At 39.5% G+C, this 19787-nt stretch overlaps 1 protein-coding gene across 1 annotated transcript in view; it reads right to left on the reverse strand.

The window, feature by feature from the left end:
• Window positions 1-19787, reverse strand: part of Eogt (EGF-domain O-GlcNAc transferase) — a 257927-nt gene that overhangs the window by 162963 nt on the left and 75177 nt on the right. The window contains exon 7 of the mRNA XM_090390322.1: window positions 2352-2458. Within this exon, the coding sequence (XP_090246448.1) occupies window positions 2352-2458 (107 nt within the window). The remainder of the gene's footprint in view (window positions 1-2351; window positions 2459-19787) is intronic.

The raw sequence follows: 19787 nt of genomic DNA on the forward strand, positions 1-19787 counted from the left end.
GATGTGCAAATGTGACCCCAATTCACAAAGGAGGATCAAAGGCTGACACAAGTAATTATAGACCTGTTAGTTTAACTTCTGTTCCAGGTAAATTAATGGAGGCACTGGTTAAAGAAGCACTGCAGGATCATCTAGACAAGAATTCAGTTATAGCTCAGACGCAGCATGGTTTTGTTAAGGGCAGGTCTTGCCTGACCAATCTGATTGGATACTATGATGTAGTCACAAAAGAACTGGATGCAGGGAATAACTTTGATATTATATATTTGGATCTTAGAAAGGCTTTTGATACTGTTGCACATGGAAGACTGCTGCACAAATTGGAGCAGTGTGGCATTGGAGGCAAATTGCTGCTATGGATAAGGGGATGGTTGAGTGGCAGAAGACAGAGAGTGTTAATCAATGGACACTGCTCAACGTGGACTAATGTTATTAGTGGAGTTCCTTAGGGTTCAGTGTTGGGTCCGTTGTTGTTTTGGTGTTTATGAATGATATTGATGATAGTATATCAAGTTTAATGTCCAAGTTTGCAGATGATACAAAGGTTGGCAGGGTTGTTAAGGACACTACTGACGCTATGCTGCTGCAACAGGATCTGGAAAGGTTGAACAGATGGGCTGAGAGGTGGCAAATGAAGTTTAACATTGACAAATGTAAAGTACTACATATGGGAAACAGTAACCACAGAGCAACGTATCAACTCTGCGGTACTACACTGACAGTGGTGGAGAATGAAAAGGACCTGGGGGTAATTGTGCAGGCAGATATATGAAGTTCTGTGAGCAGTGCAGATGAGCTGCAAGAGTAGCTCATGGTGTCTTGTCAATGATGTACAGGAATTTTTCTAGCAGGGATAAGGAGGTGATTATTTCCTTGTATAAGGCAATGGTTAGGCCAAATCTTGAGTACTGTATACAGGTCTGGAGGCCTCATTTCAAGAAGGATGTAGAGCTGTTGGAACAGGTACAGAGAAGGGCAACAAGATTAGTGAATGGAACAAAGGGTTGCTCTTACGAAGAAAGGCTTAAGTTTTGCAAATTACAGAGTCTGGATACTAGGCACCGGCGAGGTGATCTGATAGAGGTGTATAAGGCTTTGAATGGTTTGAGCATGCTCAATACCAATGGGATTCTTCATCTTGCTCAGAATAATCACCTCAGAGGGCATAAATTCAAATTGAGGAAGGACGGATGTCGGATAGATGTGCGGAAATTTGCCTTTGGCCAGCGGGTGGTTGGTTGGTGGAACCGACTTCCATCACTTGTTGTTGAAGATGATAGCCTAAACAAATTGAAGGCTCAACTGGACAGGTATTTCGAACGAACGGAGGGGTGAAATGGGAGTGGTGTATTTTTTTTTTTTTTTTTTTTTGGCTGATGCTGAATAAGCTTGCTTTCTTGCATCATATGCCTCTACTAATGCTGATGCTAATGCTAATCTCTAACAAAGTCTCTCCACTCTCTTTCTCACAGATGTTCTGTTTTTGCTGTATGCCTTTTCTTTTTCATGCACTGTTGTTCTTCACACCGTTCTGAATTGTCTTCTACAATTTGCACTCTATCTCTCTCTTCCAAACTAGTCCGAACACGTGCTGCAACCAGTCAGCATCCTTTTTTTTGTTCAACTTCAAACTCACAGAATCAACGTTTCGTCTTCATTATTTATTCCTTCAACTTCCTTTTTCTGGAACAACCTCCCTTCATACATATTTTCAGAAAATTACAATCTACAGTAATTCAAGTCTAATGTCGACAAGTATCTTCTTTCATCTTCTCAACCTTCGACTCATGCAGAGTACTAAGTACTATGGGTTCTAATATCTTTTCGTGCCTAGGGTTTTCATTAAAAAAAAAAGTATCGATACTATCATGAATAGAGAGAGAATCAACATTATCCAGATAAGCCATAAAAATGGGACTAATAAATACCACCTTGTTCTACGAAATGAATGAAGTACATCCTACTATCAAATTTAATTACTGCAATGCATGAAACATTACTGATGACAGAATTATGCATATTTAAATTTTATCAATTATTATGTGGTGTATTCTTCCGTAACACTGATTTATTAATATTGTGCCTGATGTAACCTGATGTAATTTGTATAACCTAATCTGCTCAAAACAAAATAACACGCAATTTGTAGGTTAGCTCTAAAAACTGTCTATTCTGTATGAAGAAATAGCTTTAAAAACTATCTATTCCTATATGAAGAAATGTTCCTTTGTATTATTATTATCATCACACCTACCATCTCCCTCAATATAACATGCACACCTCATTAACTTAGTTTTAAAGGACAACTGATGTTAAACATTTTATAATCAAAATTTTTAAAAATATCATACTTGCATCAAGCTTCATGATAAATGTTGGTCTATTAAGTACAACATCACAATGTTTATCCTGAATAGGACGATAAGGCAGCTCTGAGAAGTGTTCAAGTTCTGCAAACCTAAACAAATTAAAGTTTATTTTGCAAGACAGTAAATCTTCTATAAAATATTCCTATACAATATAATAATATTCATAGGGAATAGAAACAAGCACATTCAACCACTAGGGGAAAGTCATATCTAATGAAAATCAGTCATAACTTTGTGGATACACTCTGCATGATTAATCAAGGCTGCTACATGAGTGGGTGTGTACGATGTGCACTGCAGGGAGGCATATAATCAAGAGGGGATGCCATCCAAAAGTTTAATTGTTTACAAAATTTTAAAATTAAAAATGGCAATGACTGTTCTCATTTTTAATTTTGTATTAGTATTAATAGCAACAAATGATGCAAGAAAGCAAGCATATATATATATATACACAGCATCAATGGAAAAAAAATTTAAAAGAAATCTCCTACGGGAGTTTGTACAGTTATTCATTAGCATTAGTAGAGGCATTTGATGCAAGAAAGCAAGCTTATGCAGCATCAGCCAAAAAAAAAAAAAACCCACTTCCACTTCACCCCTCTGTTCGTTCAAAATACCTGTCCAGCTTATTCCTAATTTTTTTTTATGTAAACCCCAAACACAAGAGGTATTAGAAGCTATAGTACTTAGTACCGTGCTTGGGTTCGAGGTTGAGAAGGCGAAAGAAGATATTTGTTGATTGGACTTGAACTTCTGTAGACTCTAATTTTCAGTAAATATTTATGAAGGAAGGTTGTTCCAGAAAATGGCAGTTGAATGAATAAACGAGGAAGATGATGTTTGCCATTTGGTTTTTAGGAGCATAAGCAACTAGGGCCATATTGCTACGGGATATGTGGTGGTCATTCCCTGATCTTTCCGCATCCTCCGTATTTGGTGGTTACGGGCTCGAACCCCAGTCCAATCAAGAAGCATGTGCTACGCACTGTTGCTCCTTTCCACCTGGCTATGGAGACACCTCCGAGGAAGATGAAAAGTTGGTTCTGTGAGTTTGAAGTTGGACAGTAAATGGATGTTGGCTGGTGGCGGCAGGTGTTCAGACTGTTTTGAAATAGAGAGAGAGTGGGTTGGCTGGTGGCGGCAGGTGTTCAGACTGTTTTGAAATAGAGAGAGAGTGGGAATTATAGAAGCCAATTCAGAAGAATAGTGCCCATGGAAGTATCTGTAGAAGAGGCATGCAGCAGAAACAGTACATCTATGAGACAGCGAGTGGAGACACTCAGTTAGAAATGAATAACCTAACTGCCCTCTTCTGAATGGAATCAAGAAGCCTGACAGAGGTTTTGGGGGCACCACCCCAGATGTGGAACAATATTACATGGCAGGGCGGATTTGCGATTTATACAGAGGGAGCAGCTGTTTGGAAGAAAAGTAACGCCGAGAACGAAAGAGAAAACCAAGTTTTTTAGATGCAGAGGAAGCAATATTTGTAATGTGCTGTGCCAAGAGAGATTAGAAGTCAGGGTAATCCCCAAAAGAGATATATCATTTTGCCTAGAAATCGGAGCGTCACTAAAGATAAGCATAGGAGCAGAAGAATTATTTTTGCGAGATATAAGACATGACTGAGTTTTAGAAGGGTTGAAATCAACTAAGTTGTCTTTGCCCCACTGGAGAATTACCTGAAGATCGGCATTTAAGGAATTGGTAGCAGATTTTCGAGAAGTTGAAATTGAACAGGGCAAGGTTTCTCAAAATGGAAAGTGGAATGCAAAACTATGGATAGGATTTCCAGTCAATGGAAGAAGGTCATTAATATACAAGAGGAAAAGAGTGTGGGAAAGAACTGAACCTTGGGGGACACTGGCATTAGCGAAGTTAGAAGACAAAGAGCCATCTACCATCACCCTCAGTGAGCAATCAGAGAGAAAACTGGATAACCAATTACTAAAAACGGTTGGCAAACCATAAGATGGAAGCTTGTTTAGAAGACCTTTATGCCAAACACGATTGAAAGCCTTTGATATGTCAAGAGCAACTACTTGTGTTTCACTGAACCTTTCCATTGAATTAGTCCATAAATGGGAAACATAAGCCAGAATATCACCAGTGGATCAACAGTGACGGAATCCATACTGGCGTTCATTGATCAGACGGAAGGTTTCTAGGTAGTTTAAGAGTTGGCAGTTAATTGATTTCTCCATTACTTTAGAAAGAGTAGAAGTAATTGCAATGGGACAATAATTGGATGGGAGGGATTTGTCACCCTTTTTAGGAACTGGCTGGATATGAGCAAATTTCCAAGCAGAAAGAAAAACACCTTTGAAATAAGAAAGTGAAAAAAGGTGGCAAAGAATAGGAGTAAGTTCAGGAGCACAGGTTTGGAGAACAAGTGGAGAAATACCAGCAGGACCTGGAGCTTTCTTAGCATTAAGATTCATAAAAATCCTTCTGACATCCTTTTGACAGAAGACCACAGGAGGCTTTGTTTGTTTTGTTTGTTTTTGGTTTTTTATTGGCGCATTGGCAGCTGTGGCCATAATGCGCCTCCACAGGAGGCATTGAATGGAGTGTGTTGGGAATGGTGGGAGGTGTTTTACCAAGATCAATAATACATGAGTTGGAAGAAAAATGGAATGCTAGTAGCTTAGCTTTATTCTTGGCTGAAGTGACAACAGAACCATCTGGTTTGGACAGAGGTGGGAGCAGAGATGGGCAAAAGTTGCAGCAAATAGCTCTGGCAAAAGACCAGAATGCTCGCCTACCATTAGGGCAAGAAGCAAGTTTTCTACTCTTAGCCTGTTCAAACTCTAGTTTGGACTGATTAATAACTACTTTACAATTGTTGCGAGCTTTGGTGTAGGCAGAAAATGAAACTGAAGAATTAGAAACAAGCCAATTACGATATGCTACATTCTTCTCTTGACCAGCCTCAGCACATTTATTGGAAAACCAAGTTTTAGATAAAGGACGAGATTTTAAAGTGGAGTGTGGGATAAAGGATTCCATTCCTGCAAGAATAATTTCACTGACACGATCTGAGCAAACGATGACATCACAAGTTTTGAAACACTAATCCGACCACGGAAAAGAAGAAAAGAAATCACGCAGGTCATCCCATTTTGCATTCTTGTAATGCCAAACAACACGAGGTTGGGAATAGCCATGAGATAGAGGCTCCATTGGAGAAGAGACAATCACCAAGTTGTGATCTGAAGTGCCTAAAGGACCTCTCACTTCGACCATGTACTTAGAAGGGTTGTTTGTGAGAAAAAGATCAAGCGTATTGGCTGTATGATTAGGATTGTCTGGTATTCTTGTAGGTAAATGAACAATCTGTGCAAGGTCATTAGTAATTGCAAAGCCTCAGCATCTCGACCAGCTGGGTCGGTGTGACTAGAAAACGGAAGCCAGCTGGAGTTGTGAACATTAAAATCACTAAGGAAAATTACCTCACTGATAGGAAAGTTGGACTGGAGAAAGTAAACTTACAAAGAGAGGAAGTCAAAAAGCTCCAAGTGATTAGTGGAGTTGAGAGAACGGTAGAGACAACAGATGAATTTTACACAATGAGGTAGAGAGACTTTAAGCCAGAGAAGATCAAAGAGAGAAGATTCCAGATTGGCAAGTCTCTGACAGGAAATATCAGACTGGACATATGCACAAGTACCACCTTCGAGGCGAAAGGAATCATACAACGAATAATTTGGGCAGCTGAGATGTGCAGTAGTTGAATCAACCAATAACTGAGATTCTGTCAGAAAAAGTACATGGGGTTTGGCAGACTGCAAGTGGAAATGGACATCGTTAAGATTAGAATTGAGACCACGTATATTTGTGAAATGAATTAGGAAGTGCTTGAGAGGTTTAGATCTTTTCGCAGATAAGCTTGCTCTATTAGTTTGACAATTCATGGTGTATTCAATAGTAAGAAAAAGTGGGTGGGACATGCTTTATGAAGTAATGAAATTTTTGGATATGATGTACACATGGTAAGAATATACCTATATTCTTGACATAACATGGCCTCAACAATGCTCCCCGCATATACACTACTCGCACTCCCTCCAGTCACTATCTGGCAGAGTAGAGGTAGCAAGGTTATACACTAGCTGATCCAGAAGCCTCCTAGAGAGTTACCAATAGGTTCGGTGCGGTGCACTAACTGGCGGCCAGCCTGCGAACACCATTTTAGAGCTGTACCCTCGAAATGTAAGGAATATTGGACCTCGCCACGGTGTTCATCATAACCTAAAAAGTTATCAATCATACTGCATGATGGAAGAGATAGGGAAGGGTTCTTGAAGTTATTTAAGCTACCCACTTCGACAACAACAGAGGAACTTTGTTCCAATAATCAATTACCTGCTGGCTGCAGCCAAACTTCCACACATATATCCTACAGCTATCTATCCTTCCCCGATTTGAATTTATGTGTGCAATTTGAGAGACATTAGTATTGAGCTTGCAAAGCCTTAAACATCTCATTGAAATCACTGCAGATGCTGCAATTTACAAAACCGAAGCCTTTCTTGGTAAAGTACACCCCTTTGTTCCTCTCACCAATCTTTTTGTCCTTCTCTACACCTATTCGAGTAGATTGAAAATTTTTATTGAGGTAAAAACATTACTAAAAAGATAACAGCCAATTACATTATCATCTAAAATTTGTTTCTGACTATAGCTTATAACAAACAGAATGATAAAAACTCTGAGTTGTCGGGTTTTTTTTTTTTTTTTTTTTTATTTTAAATTCTGGAATGAATTTTGTTATTTTTTTGCTGACTAGTATGAAATACATTAAAATAACTTTCTGCAATTATTTTCTTTCTCTTTTCTGGCAGAGCACCCATTACACTTTATAAACATAGGTGCCTCATAGTTATATAGCAGCATTCTTGTGCACAATGAATCAATTGAAGTTGGAAGTAATATCTCACATATTTTGACACTGTGCTGGTTTGAATGCAAATTCTCTGCTATACTGTCAATATTTTGCATGTAAGCTCATCAGTTCAAAGCAATGTGGACACTTCACATATTGCATCAATTAAACTTCCATCTATTAATGGATTGAGCACGCTGAATTCTGATGGGATCCTTCCACTTGTTAAGATTGCGAACCTAAGGGGTCATAAATTCAAATTAAGAAAAGAAAGATGTAGAATACATGTGTGGAAATTTGCCTTTAGCCAGCGGTTGGTTAATTGCTGGAACAAATTTCCATCTGTCATTGTGGAAGTTGATAGGTTAAATAAATTTAAGGAGGAACTGGACAGGCATTTGGAGGGAATGGTGTGGTTTTTTTTTTTTTTTTTCTGGCTGATGCTGCATAAGCTCATACACTTGCTTTCTTGCATCACATACCACTACTACTACTACTATAAAAATCGACTACATGATGCTAATGTGTTATGTCAGTAGAGGCGGAATGGAATGGAATAGAAAACAAACTTCAATCTGTCGTAACAGAGGTCAACAACTTAAATAAGTTCAAGGCAGAACAAAGCAAAACAGCAAAAGGCTTTTTACTAATGTAAACTGTAGAAGGAAGGGGGTGAATCAGATTGGTCCACTTGATATCAATGGTTTGACTGTTGATGATCCTGCTCAGGTAGTTGACAAACTGAATGAGTATTTTGCATCTACATTAGCATTAGCATTAGTAGAGGCATTTGATGCAAGAAAGCAAGCTTATGCAGCATCAGCCAAAAGAAAAAAAAAAAAAAAAACACTTCCAATTCACCCCTCTGTTCGTAGCTGAGCCTTAAACTTATTTAGGCTATCAACATCCACGACAAGGGATGGAAGTCTGTTCCACCAACCAACCGCTGGCTAAAGGCAAATTTCCGCACGTCTATCCTACATCTGTCTTTCCTCAATTTGAATTTATGCCCTCTCAGGGTGATTATTCTGAGAGAGAGGAAGAATCAAATCAGAATTGAGCATGCTCAAACCATTCAAGGCTTTATACACCTCTATCAGATCACCTCGCTGGTGCCTAGTCTCCAGACACTGTAATTTGCAAAACTTAAGCCTTTCTTCGTAAGAGCACCCCTTTGTTCCATTCACTAATCTTGTTGCCCTTCTCTGTACTTGTTCCAGCAGCTCTAGATCCTTCTTGAAATGAGGCATCCAGACCTGTATACAGTACTCTAGGTGTGGCCTGACCATTGCCTTATAGAAGGGAATAATCACCTCCTTATCCCTGCTAGAAAAATTCCTATATATCAATGACAATACACCATGAGCTACTCTTGCAGCCCGTCTGCACTCCTCAGAGAACTTCATATCTGCCTGCACAACCATCCCCAGGTCCCTTTCATTCTCTACCACTGTCAAGTGTAGTACCACAGAGTTGATACATTGCTCTGGGGTTGCTGTTTCCCATGTGTAGTACTTTACATTTCTCAATGTTAAACTTCATTTGCCACCTCTCAGCCCATCTGCTCAACCTTTCCAGATCCTATTGCAGCAGCATAGTGTCAGTAGTGTCCTTGACAACCCTGCCTACCTTTGTATCGTCTACAAACTTCGACATTAAGCACAATATACCATCATCAATATCATTTATGAATACAGAAAACAATACTGAACCCTGAGGGACTCCACTAATAACATTAGTTCACGACGAGCCGTGTCCATTGATTACACTCTGTCTTCTCCCCCTCAGCCACCCCTTTATCCACAGCAGCAATTTGCCTCCAATGTCACACTGCTTCAATTTGTGCAGCAGTCTTCCATGTGCAACAGTATCAAAAGCCTTTCTAAGACCCAAGTATATAATATCAAAGTTATTCCCTGCATCCAGTTCTTTTGTGACTGCATCATAGTATCCAATCAAGTTGGTCAGGCAAGACTTCCCCTTAACAAAACCATGCTGTGTCTGAGCTATAACTGAAGTCTTGTCTAAATGATCCTGCAGTGCTTCTTTAACCAGTGCCTCCATTAATTTTCCTGGAACAGAAGTTAAGCTCACAGGTCTATAATTACTTGTGTCAGCCTTTGATCCTCCTTTGTGAATTGGAGTCACATTTGCACATTTCCAGTCTATGGGTACCTCCCCTGAGTCCAAGGAAGCTCTCATAATTATGGCTAAGGGTTTGCTTACTTCCTCTGCTGCCTCCTTTTATATAACTGGATAGATCCGATCCACCCCAGGTGACTTTCTTGTGTTTATCTTCAACAATTTCTCCTCCACTTTACTCTCAGTTATTACAAGATTCTCTAGCTTACTGCTAGAGTTGAATACACCTCTGGCTCTCCCCTCGCTAAATAACTCCTCATGTGTGAATGTCGATGCAAAATATTCATTTAGTTTGTTAGCTACCTGAGCAGGATAATCAACAGTTGACCCATCGATATCAAGTGGACCAATCTGATTCATCCCTTTCCTTCTAGAGTTGACATAAGTAAAGAACTCTTTGCTGTTTTTCTTTGCATCCCTTGCCAAAGATTTCTCGTAATCTGCCTTCGCCTGCCTAACCTCCTTTGTAACTTGGTTACAGATCAACTTGTATCTATCATAGGCTTCTGTGTCACGTGTTAATTTGTATGTATCCCATGCATGTTTCTTCTCTGCCATGTGCCTCATCAGTTCATCTGACATCCATTTAGGCCTAAACCTTGAACAATATTTCTTAGTTGGTATGTAAAGCCTAGTAGCTTCCAAGATAAGTTCTTTGAATGCTTCCCATTTTGCATTTGCTGTTGGTAACAGCATCAGTTGGTCCCACTATACAGAATTTAAATACTGTCTCAGTCCATCGTAGTCGCCTTTATGAAAGCAATAACCCTTCCCTTTACCCCTAATGGTAGTTACCTCTTTGAGTAAATCCCACTTCAGCACACTGTGATCACTGCCACCTAGTGGTTCATTTATCTGCAGATTCTTAATGCATGAAGAATAACTGCTGATAATCAAATCAAGTGTATTCCTCCCTCTAGTTGCCTCCCGAACATGCTGATGTAGAAAACAATGATCCAATAAATCCACAAAAGCCTTGCTAGTGTGTGAGTGACCAGCCCCCAAATTCCAGTCAATATCTGGGAAATTAAAATTTCCCATTATAAGACTCTCTGATTTACTGGCCCACTCTATTTTCCTGTACAGTATCATTATTATACTCATCAGAGTCATTAGGCCTATAGCACACTCCTACTCTTAATTTTGATCTCCCAATGCTTATGTCACACCAAACTGACTCAACACTGCAGTGTCCAGCGATGTTCACTGGCTTCACTTCCTTGGATTTTATGTATTTCTTAACTAATAGCATAACCCCTCCTCCCTTCCTATCCAGTCTATCCTTTCTGTAGACGTTGTACTCCCCAAATTCCAGTTCTGCATTTCTTATATCTGTGTGACACCACGTCTCTGATATCCCAACAATATCTGCCTTTGACGTTTTGAGCAATACCTCAAATTCATCAAATTTATTTAATAAACTCCTAGCATTGGTGTACACGCAAGTATACATGCACCTATTTCTATTCTTAGCTACCCTAAAACAACCCATGTGTTTACTTGTACCGCAATGACTCCCAGCAGTCTCTGAAATATCCTGAATCTTGTTTTTCAGGCTTCTGCTCATTCCAATAGAAGCAGTGCAAGAATCTCTTTCACCTCTGCCAGTGGCTACTGTTAATCTATTCGTCTTTGTCTCCCCACAAACTAGCAGTTTTCCGACCCACCTAACACTGCCTCGATAGCATCAGCAAATATTCTTGCACCCTTTCTATTTAAGTGTATCCCATCCCTGTAGAAGCAATCTCTCCTGTTAACAAGTACAGTCCAGGCTGAAAAAAATTCTACCCCTTGAGCCTTGCATAATCTTTCCAGTGCCAAATTGATCAACAAGGCTCTCATCATATACTCTCTCCTATCGTGTCTGGGTAGAATTGCAGACACTTTCAAATTCAACCCTATTTCACGGCTTTTTTTCAACAGTGACCTGTACTTGTTAAGCAATTCTGCCGATCTCCTACTCTTGATATCATTAGTGCCATCGTGTACAACTATATCACCTTTTGTGCCCTTAAAAGATGATATCTGCTCTACAACGCCTACATTCACAAATAAGGAGTTATTTAAGGAGGGAAATAGCAGTAATGGAGGAATGTGATGAAAGAAAGGAAGCTTTTCCCTACAGGTCTTATGGTAGCATCTGCCAAAAAAAAAAAAAAAAAAAACCCCCAATTTCGCACATCCATCTAACTGCTTGTCAAGTTCTTCCTTGAATTTATTTAAGCTATCAACTTCCATAACAACAGATAGAAATTTGTTCCACCAATTATCCACCCGCTGGCTAAAGGCAAATTTCTACATATCTATTCTACAACTGTCTTTCCTCAATTTGAATGTATGCCCCATCAGGTTCATTATCTGAGCAAGTGAGAGAATCCCATCAGAAATCAGCATGCTCAATTCATTCAAAATCTTATACGCCTTAATCAGATCACCACACAGTTGCCTTATAGCCGACCGGGCTAGCCGAGTGGGTAAAGTACCTGCCCGGCAACCCAAAGGTCGCGGGTTCGATTCCCGCCTCGGGCTTGGATCAAAGTACTGCAAAAACCTTGGGAGGTGCAATATGGCCACAGAAGCCGATGCGCCAACAACTACCAAATCAAAAAAAAAAAAAAAAAAAGTTGCCTTATTTCCAGCCACAGCAATTTGCAGAAATTAAGCCTTTCTTCATAAGAGGACCCCTTCGTTCCCTGCACAATCTAATTACCCTTCTCTGTAGATGCTCAAGGTCTATACATCCTTCCTGAAATGAGGCCTATAGACCTGTACACAGTACTCAAGGCGTGGCCTGACCATTGCCTTATACAAAGGGATAATCACCACCTTTTACCTACTGGCAAAATTCCTGTATATTGTTGATAATACTCCATGATCTGCTCTGGCACAGTACTCAAGTACTGTGTCAGAGTACACTGGCAGCCTGTCTACATTCCTCAGAAAACTTCATATCTGACTGCAGAATTACTCCCAGATCTTTTTCATTTTCTACCACCGTAAGTGTAGCTACACAGTAAAGAACATATGCAATATTTTGCATTTGTCAATGCTAAACTTCAGTTGCCACTTCTCAGCCCATTTGCCTTCACCTGCCTAACCTCCTTTGTGACTTTATTACAGACAAGCTTATATCTACCATAGGCTTCTGTGTAACCTGATAATTTATATGCATCCCATACATTTTTCTTCTCTGCCACGACTCTCAGTAATTCATCTGACATCCATTTAGACCTGAACCTCGAACAGTATTTCTTAGTTGGAAAGAAAAGCCTAGTAGCCTCCAACTTATCTAGATCCAGTTGGAGTAGCATACTGTCTTTACTGTCATTATCAACCCTGCCAACCTTTGTATCATCAGCGAACTTGGACATTAAGCCTGTTTTCCTTCATCGATATCATTGACTAATACACAAAACAACAATGGCCCCAGCACCGAAGTCTGGGAAACTCCACTAATAACATTTGTCCATGAAGAGCAGTGTCCATTGATTACCACTCTCTGTCATCTCACACTCAACCATCCATTTATCCATTGTAGCAATTTACCCTTAATGCCATACCTCTCCAATTTGTACAGCACTCTTCCATGTGCAACAGTATCAAAAGCTTTCCTGAAATCCAAGTGTATGTTATCAAAATTATTTTTGGCATACAGTTCCTTTGTGACCACATTATAGTATCTAATCAAATTGGTCAGACAAGACCTCCCTTTAACAAACCCATGCTGTGTCTTAACCATTACTGCAGTCTTGTCTAGATGAACTGTAGATCATTTATAGTTCATGTAGGTCTATAGTTACTTGTGTCACCTTTTGAAACCCCTTTGTGAATTGGTGATACATTTGCACACCTCCAGTCCATGGGGATGTCTCCTGAATCCAAGTAAGCTCTCATAATTATGGCTACGGGTTTGCTTACTTCTTTTGCTGCCTCCTTTAATATAACTGGATAGATCCTGTCCACCCCAGGTGCCGTTCTTATGTTTACCTTCAACAATTTCTCCTCCACTTTGCTCTCAGTTATTACAAAATCACATAGTTCCCTGTTAGAGTTTGATAAACTTTTGGCATTCCCCTCATTGCATAACCCCTCATATGTGAATATAGATGCAAAATACTCATTCAGTTTATCAGCTACCTGAGCATGATCATCAATAGTTAACCCATCTATGTTAAGTGGTCCTATCGGATTCATCCCTTTCCTTCTAGAGTTTATATTAAAACCTAGTTTACAAAGTAAAACAAACTAGGGTTTAAAAAGTAAAGAAATCTTTGCTGTTTTTCTTTGCATTCTTTGCCAAAGATTTCTCATAATCTGCTTTCGTTTAATAAATTCTAAACTCCTTTGTGATTGATTACAGACAAGCCTATATCTACCATAGGCTTCTGTGTCACCTGAAAATTTATATGCATCCCATACATTTTTCTTCTCTGCCATGAGCCTCATTAATTCATATGACATCCATTTAGGCCTGAACCTTGAACAGTATTTCTTAGTTGGAATGAAAAGCCTAGTAGCCTCCAAGATTAAGTCCCTGAAGGCTTCCCATTTAGAATTCAACATTGGTAACATCATCAGTTGATCCCACTATACAGAATTTAAAAACTGTCTGAGACAACCCTAGTCACCTTTACAAAAGCAAAAGCCCTTCCCTTTTCATCTTGATGATAGTTACATCTTTAAGTAATTCCCATATCAGTACATTGTGATCACTCTCACCCGGTAGTTCCTTTATCTGCAAATTCTTAATACATGAATAATGAGTGCTGATAATCAGATCAAGAGTATTACCTTCTCTGGTTGCCTCTTAAACATGGTGCTGCAAGAAACAGTCATCTAATAAATCCAAAATGTCTTGCTAGTGTGTGAGTGACCAACCCACAAATTCCAATCAATATCTGGAAAGTTAAAATTCCCCATTATAAGATATTCTGATTTACTGGCCCACTCTATTTCGATGCACAATTGCTCATTATACTCATCAGATTCATTAGGCCTATAACACACACCAGCTCTCATTTTTCCTTTCCTAGTGCTTATTTCATACCAAACAGATTCAACACCGCATTATCCACCAACATCAATTGGATGCACTTCCTTAAATTTCACGTGTTTCTTAACTAATAGCATAACCTCTCCTCCCATCCTGTCCTGTCTATCCTTTCTGTATACATTGTACTCCCCAAATTCCAATTCTGCACTGCTTATATCTGTGTGACACCACGTCTCTGATATTGCAACAATATCTGCCTTAGATGTCTTGACTAGAACTTCGGTCCCTCCATATCCGGGTGGGCAGGAGCAGCAGTGCGTAGCACACGCTTCTTGATTAGACCAGAGTTCGAGACCGTGACCACCAAATACGGAGGATGCGGAAAGGTCAGGGAATAACCACTGCATATAAATAAAAATAATAAATTTTCTCTTTATACTCCGGGACGACCAAACGGTCAGAGGAGTTCACAAGATAAACAGAATACAAGAAACAGCACCATATTCAGCAGTCACGGGCTTGAACCGCGGTCACTCAAGGCACGTGTACTTATGCACCCGCGCGCCTGACCACTAGGCTACGGCGGCTATGGCCTTAGCTGCTAATGCTCCTAAAAACCAAATAACAAACAAACAAACAACTAGCACTTCAAGCTCATCAAATTTATTAACTATACTCCTAGCATTGGTGTACATGCACCTGTTTCTACTTTTAGTTACACTAACACAACCCATGTATTTATTGTTCCATTGTAATCTTCATTGCCTTGCTTTCCATGCTACTGCCCATGCTACCTGCAGCCACTTTGATGATGCTTCGATAGCATCATCAAATATTCTTGCGCCCTTTCTATTTAAGTATACCTGATCCCTGTAAAAGCAGTCTCTCCTGTCAACAAGCACAGACCAGGATGAAAAAAATTCTACCCCTTGAGCCTTGCACAATCTCTCCAGGGCCAAATTCATCAACAAGGCTCTCATCATATACTACCTCTAATCGTGTGTGAGCAGAATTGCAAACACTTTCACATTGAACCCTAAACTCGTGACTTTTTTTTCAACATTGACCTGTACTTGTTGAGTAAATCTGCAGATCTCTTACTCTTAATGTCATTAGTTCTAACGTGCACAACAATATCACCTTTTGTGCTCTTAAAAGATGATATCTGCTCTACAACATCATCAACTTTTGCCCCTGGCAGACATACCCTGGTCCTGTTCCATCTATCCTTCTTGCATAGTACATTCCCCGTCTCCATTACAATAGAGTCACCAACAATAACTAGTTCCTTTGGGACCAGCGCATTCTACCTCGGAGATTGCCTCTGTGTTACCTTTGATATGGGCAGCTGAGAGCTTGATGCACCCCTTCATATTAATTTCTTTGATGGCATTCACTGTTCACCTCAAGCTCTCATAAACGCCCATCAGAACGCTGAATTGGTGCCTAATTTCTTGACACTAGGTATCTAGCAGACACAGAGACATTCTCCTTGGCTAGATTATGTCCTGTTTTAGAAAGTTCAGCAAACATTTCACATTTCGCACATTTTTGAGACTATGATCCATTGGAGAATCGCCCCCTTCATTTCTCCCCATTTCATTTCATAGCATTCGTTAGCCCCATTCATTTCACAGCACTCGCTAGTCTGTGATCTTTGCTTCGCAGCTCTAGTCTGGGTCATGATTTCTGTTTAAATACAGTTTAATTAACAATGGAATTTAATAAGCTTAATAAATATTTTTGATTAATTGATAATACTATACTAAGCTAACAGATTCCGAACACACTGCTTCGTATTACATTATCTAGTTTTACGTTATACTTATGCTATCAGTTCGAGATATATACGTTGTGCTTTTTCTTATCGATTACAATATGGGGGCTAGTTCAACAATATTGGCGCCTACACCAGTTGTCGTAACTTCCAAAAAAATCACTAGTTAAATTCAAAATAAGAAGCTAACAAATGCTATTAAACCTATTTAATATCTTTGTAAAACACAATGTAGTATGTTAATTAATGACGAATACAGTAAAACTATCTAAATACTTATCCCTTTATAGCAGCAAAAAATCCACCAAATGTTCTCTTCCAAAACACAGTGCCCTGCAATATGGCTTTAAAATTAAGCTTTAAAAATGGCTGTCCTAACCATGACTCATTTGTTGAAGTAGCAAAATATTTTAAATTAATATAAAACTAAAGTTGGATATGAATGATTTATTTGATGAGGTTTCAGCACTGAAAAAAAAATTATGAACTGCTTCAGATGTTACAGAAGGAAGACTACTGTACAAATTGGAGCAGTATGGCATTAAGGGTAATTTTAAGGGTAACTCATGTATTAATGATCATGGTAAAACACCTCCCACCAATTCCCAACCATTCAATGCCTCCTGTGGTCTTCCGCCAAAAGGAAGTCAGAAAGATTTTCATGAATCTTGATGCTAAGAAAGCTCCAGGTCCCGATGGTATTTCTCCACTTGTTCTCAAAACCGGTGCTCCTGAACTTACTCCTATTCTTTGCCGCCTTTTTTCACTTTCTTATTCCAAAGGTGTTTTTCCTTCTGCTTGGAAATTTGCTCATATCCAGCCAGTTCCTAAAAAGGGTGACAAATCCCTCCCATCCAATTATCGTCACATTGCAATTACTTCTACTCTTTCTAAAGTAATGGAGAAATCAATTAACTGCCAACTCTTAAACTACCTAGATACCTTCCGTCTGATCAATGATCGCCAGTATGGATTCAAATAATTTATTGAGGATACCTTAAAGGTTAAGGGAAACTGCTAGTTTGGGGGGGGAACAAGGGTAATATAGATACACGTATATCTGAAAATATTCGTCAGAGTATCACTTGCACAAACCTCAAGAATTCTTGTTTGTTATCTCAACAGAACATATTAGCAAGATGTTCTGTGGGCAGAAATGTTAACATTACCATTATTTGAGGAATATGATGCAAGAAAGTAAGCTTATAGAGCATCAGCCAAAATAAAAAAAAAAAGAAAAAGCCTTCCGATTTTGCGCATCCGGTCACTCCAAATGTTTGTCTAGTTCAGCATTAAATTTATTTAAGCTATCAACTTCCATAACAACAGATGGAAGTCTGTTCCAGGATTCAACTACCTACTGGCTAAAGGCAAACTTCTGCACATCTATTCTACAACTGTCTTTCCTCAATTTGAATCTATGTCCCCTCAGGTTCTTAGTTTGAGCAAGCAGAAGTATCCCGTAAGCACCGAGTCTGCTCAAACCATTCAAGGTCTTATACACCTCAATTAGATCACCTTGCAGGTGCCTAGTCTCCAGATGTTGCAACTTGCAGCACTTAAGCCTTTCTTTATAAGCACACCCCCTTTGTTCCTGTCGCCAATCTTGTTGACCTTCACCGTACTCATTCTAGCGACTCTACATCCTTCCTAAAATGAGGCCTCCAGAAATTTATGCAGTACTCAAGGTGTGGCCTGACCATTGCCTTATACAAAGGGATAATCACTTCCTTGTCTCTGCTAGAAAAATTCGTATATATCATTGACAAAACGCAATGACCTGCTCTGGTTAGCCTGTCTGCACTACTCAGAGAACTTCATATCTGACTGCACAAATGCTCCCAAGTCTTTTTCATTCTCCACCTCCCTGTAGTACCACACATTTGGTAAGTTCTCTTGGGTCACTGCTACCCATATGCAATACTTTGCATTTGTCAATGTTAAACTTCATTCATTTTACTTATCCCCCAGGGTTCACCGAACCCTGGGGACTCCACTAAAAACATTAGTCCATGAAGAGCAGAGTCCACTGAGTGATTTCTACTGTGTCATCTCCCACTCAACCACCCTTTTATCCATTGTAGCAACTTGCCCTTAATACCAAACTGCTCCAATCTGTATAGTCTTCCATGCACAACAGTATCGAACATTTTCCCGAAATCCAGGTTTATGATATCAAAATTATTTTTTGCATCCAGTTCCTTCATAACTACATCATAGTATCTAATCAAATTTGTCAGACAACACTTTCCCTTAATAAAACCATGCTGTGTCTGAATTATTACTGCAGTCTTTTTTGGATAATCCTGCAATGCTTCTTTAACCAGTGACTTCATTATTTTTCCCGGAACAACAGTTAAACTAACAGGTCTATAATTACCCGCGTCAACCTTTTGATTCCCTTTGTGAATTGGGGATACATTTCCACATTTCCAGTCCATGGGGACTTCCCCTGAGTCCAAGGATGCTCTTGCAATTATGGCTAAGAGTTTGCTTATGTTGCTGCTGCAACAGGATCTGGAAAGGTTGAGCAGATGGGCTGAGAGGTGGCAAATGAAGTTTAACATTGACAAATGTAAAGTACTACACGTGGGAAACAGTAACCCCAGATCAACGTATCAACTCTGTGGTACTACACTGACAGTGGTAGAGAATGAAAAGGACCTGGGGGTAATTGTGCAGGCAAATATGAAGTTCTCTGAGCAGTGCAGATGAGCTGCAAGAGTAGCTCATGGTGTCTTGTCAATGATATACAGGAATTTTTCTAGCAGGGATAGGGATGTGATTATTCCCTTGTATAAGGCATTGGTCAGGCCACACCTTGAGTACTGTATACAGGTCTGGAGACCTCATTTCAAGAAGGATGTAGAGCTGCTGGAACGAGTACAGAGGAGGGCAACAAGATTAGTGAATGGAACAAAGGGTTGCTCTTACGAAGAAAGGCTTAAGTTTTGCAAATTACAGAGTCTGGAGACTAGGCATCGGCGAGGTGATCTGATAGAGGTGTATAAGGCTTTGAATGGCTTGAGCATGCTCAATGCCGATGGGATTCTTCCTCTTGCTCAGAATAATCACCTGAGAGGGCATAAATTCAAATTGAGGAAGGACGGATGTCGGATAGATGTGCAGAAATTTCCTTTAGCCAGCGGGCAGTTGGTTTGTGGAATAGAATTCCATCACTTGTTGTTGAAGTTGATAGCCTAAACAAATTTAAGACTCAGCTGGACAGGTATTTCGAACGAACAGAGGGGTGAAATGGGAGTAGTGGTTGTGCTTTTTTCTTTTTTTTATTTTATTTTTTTTTTTTGGCTGATGCTGAATAAGCTTGCTTTCTTGCATCATATGCCTCTACTAATGCTAATGCTATTTCCTTTCCTGCCTTTAATATAACTGGACAGATCCCATTGACCCCAGGTGCCTTTCCTATGTTTAACTTGAACAATTTCTCCTACACTTTGCTCTCAGTTATTACAAAATCATTTAGCTTCCAAAGTTTAATAAATTTAAACTTTGGAAGCTAAATTCCAAAGTTTAAATTTATTTATTTTATTTATTAAATTTATTTATAACTGCATTCCCCTCACTGAATATCTCCTTATGTGTGAATGTAGATGCAAA

Source organism: Mastigoproctus giganteus, chromosome 2, assembly GCF_048544385.1.
Source record: "Mastigoproctus giganteus isolate SK-2022 chromosome 2, ASM4854438v1, whole genome shotgun sequence".
Taxonomy (NCBI): Eukaryota; Metazoa; Arthropoda; class Arachnida; order Uropygi; family Thelyphonidae; genus Mastigoproctus; species Mastigoproctus giganteus.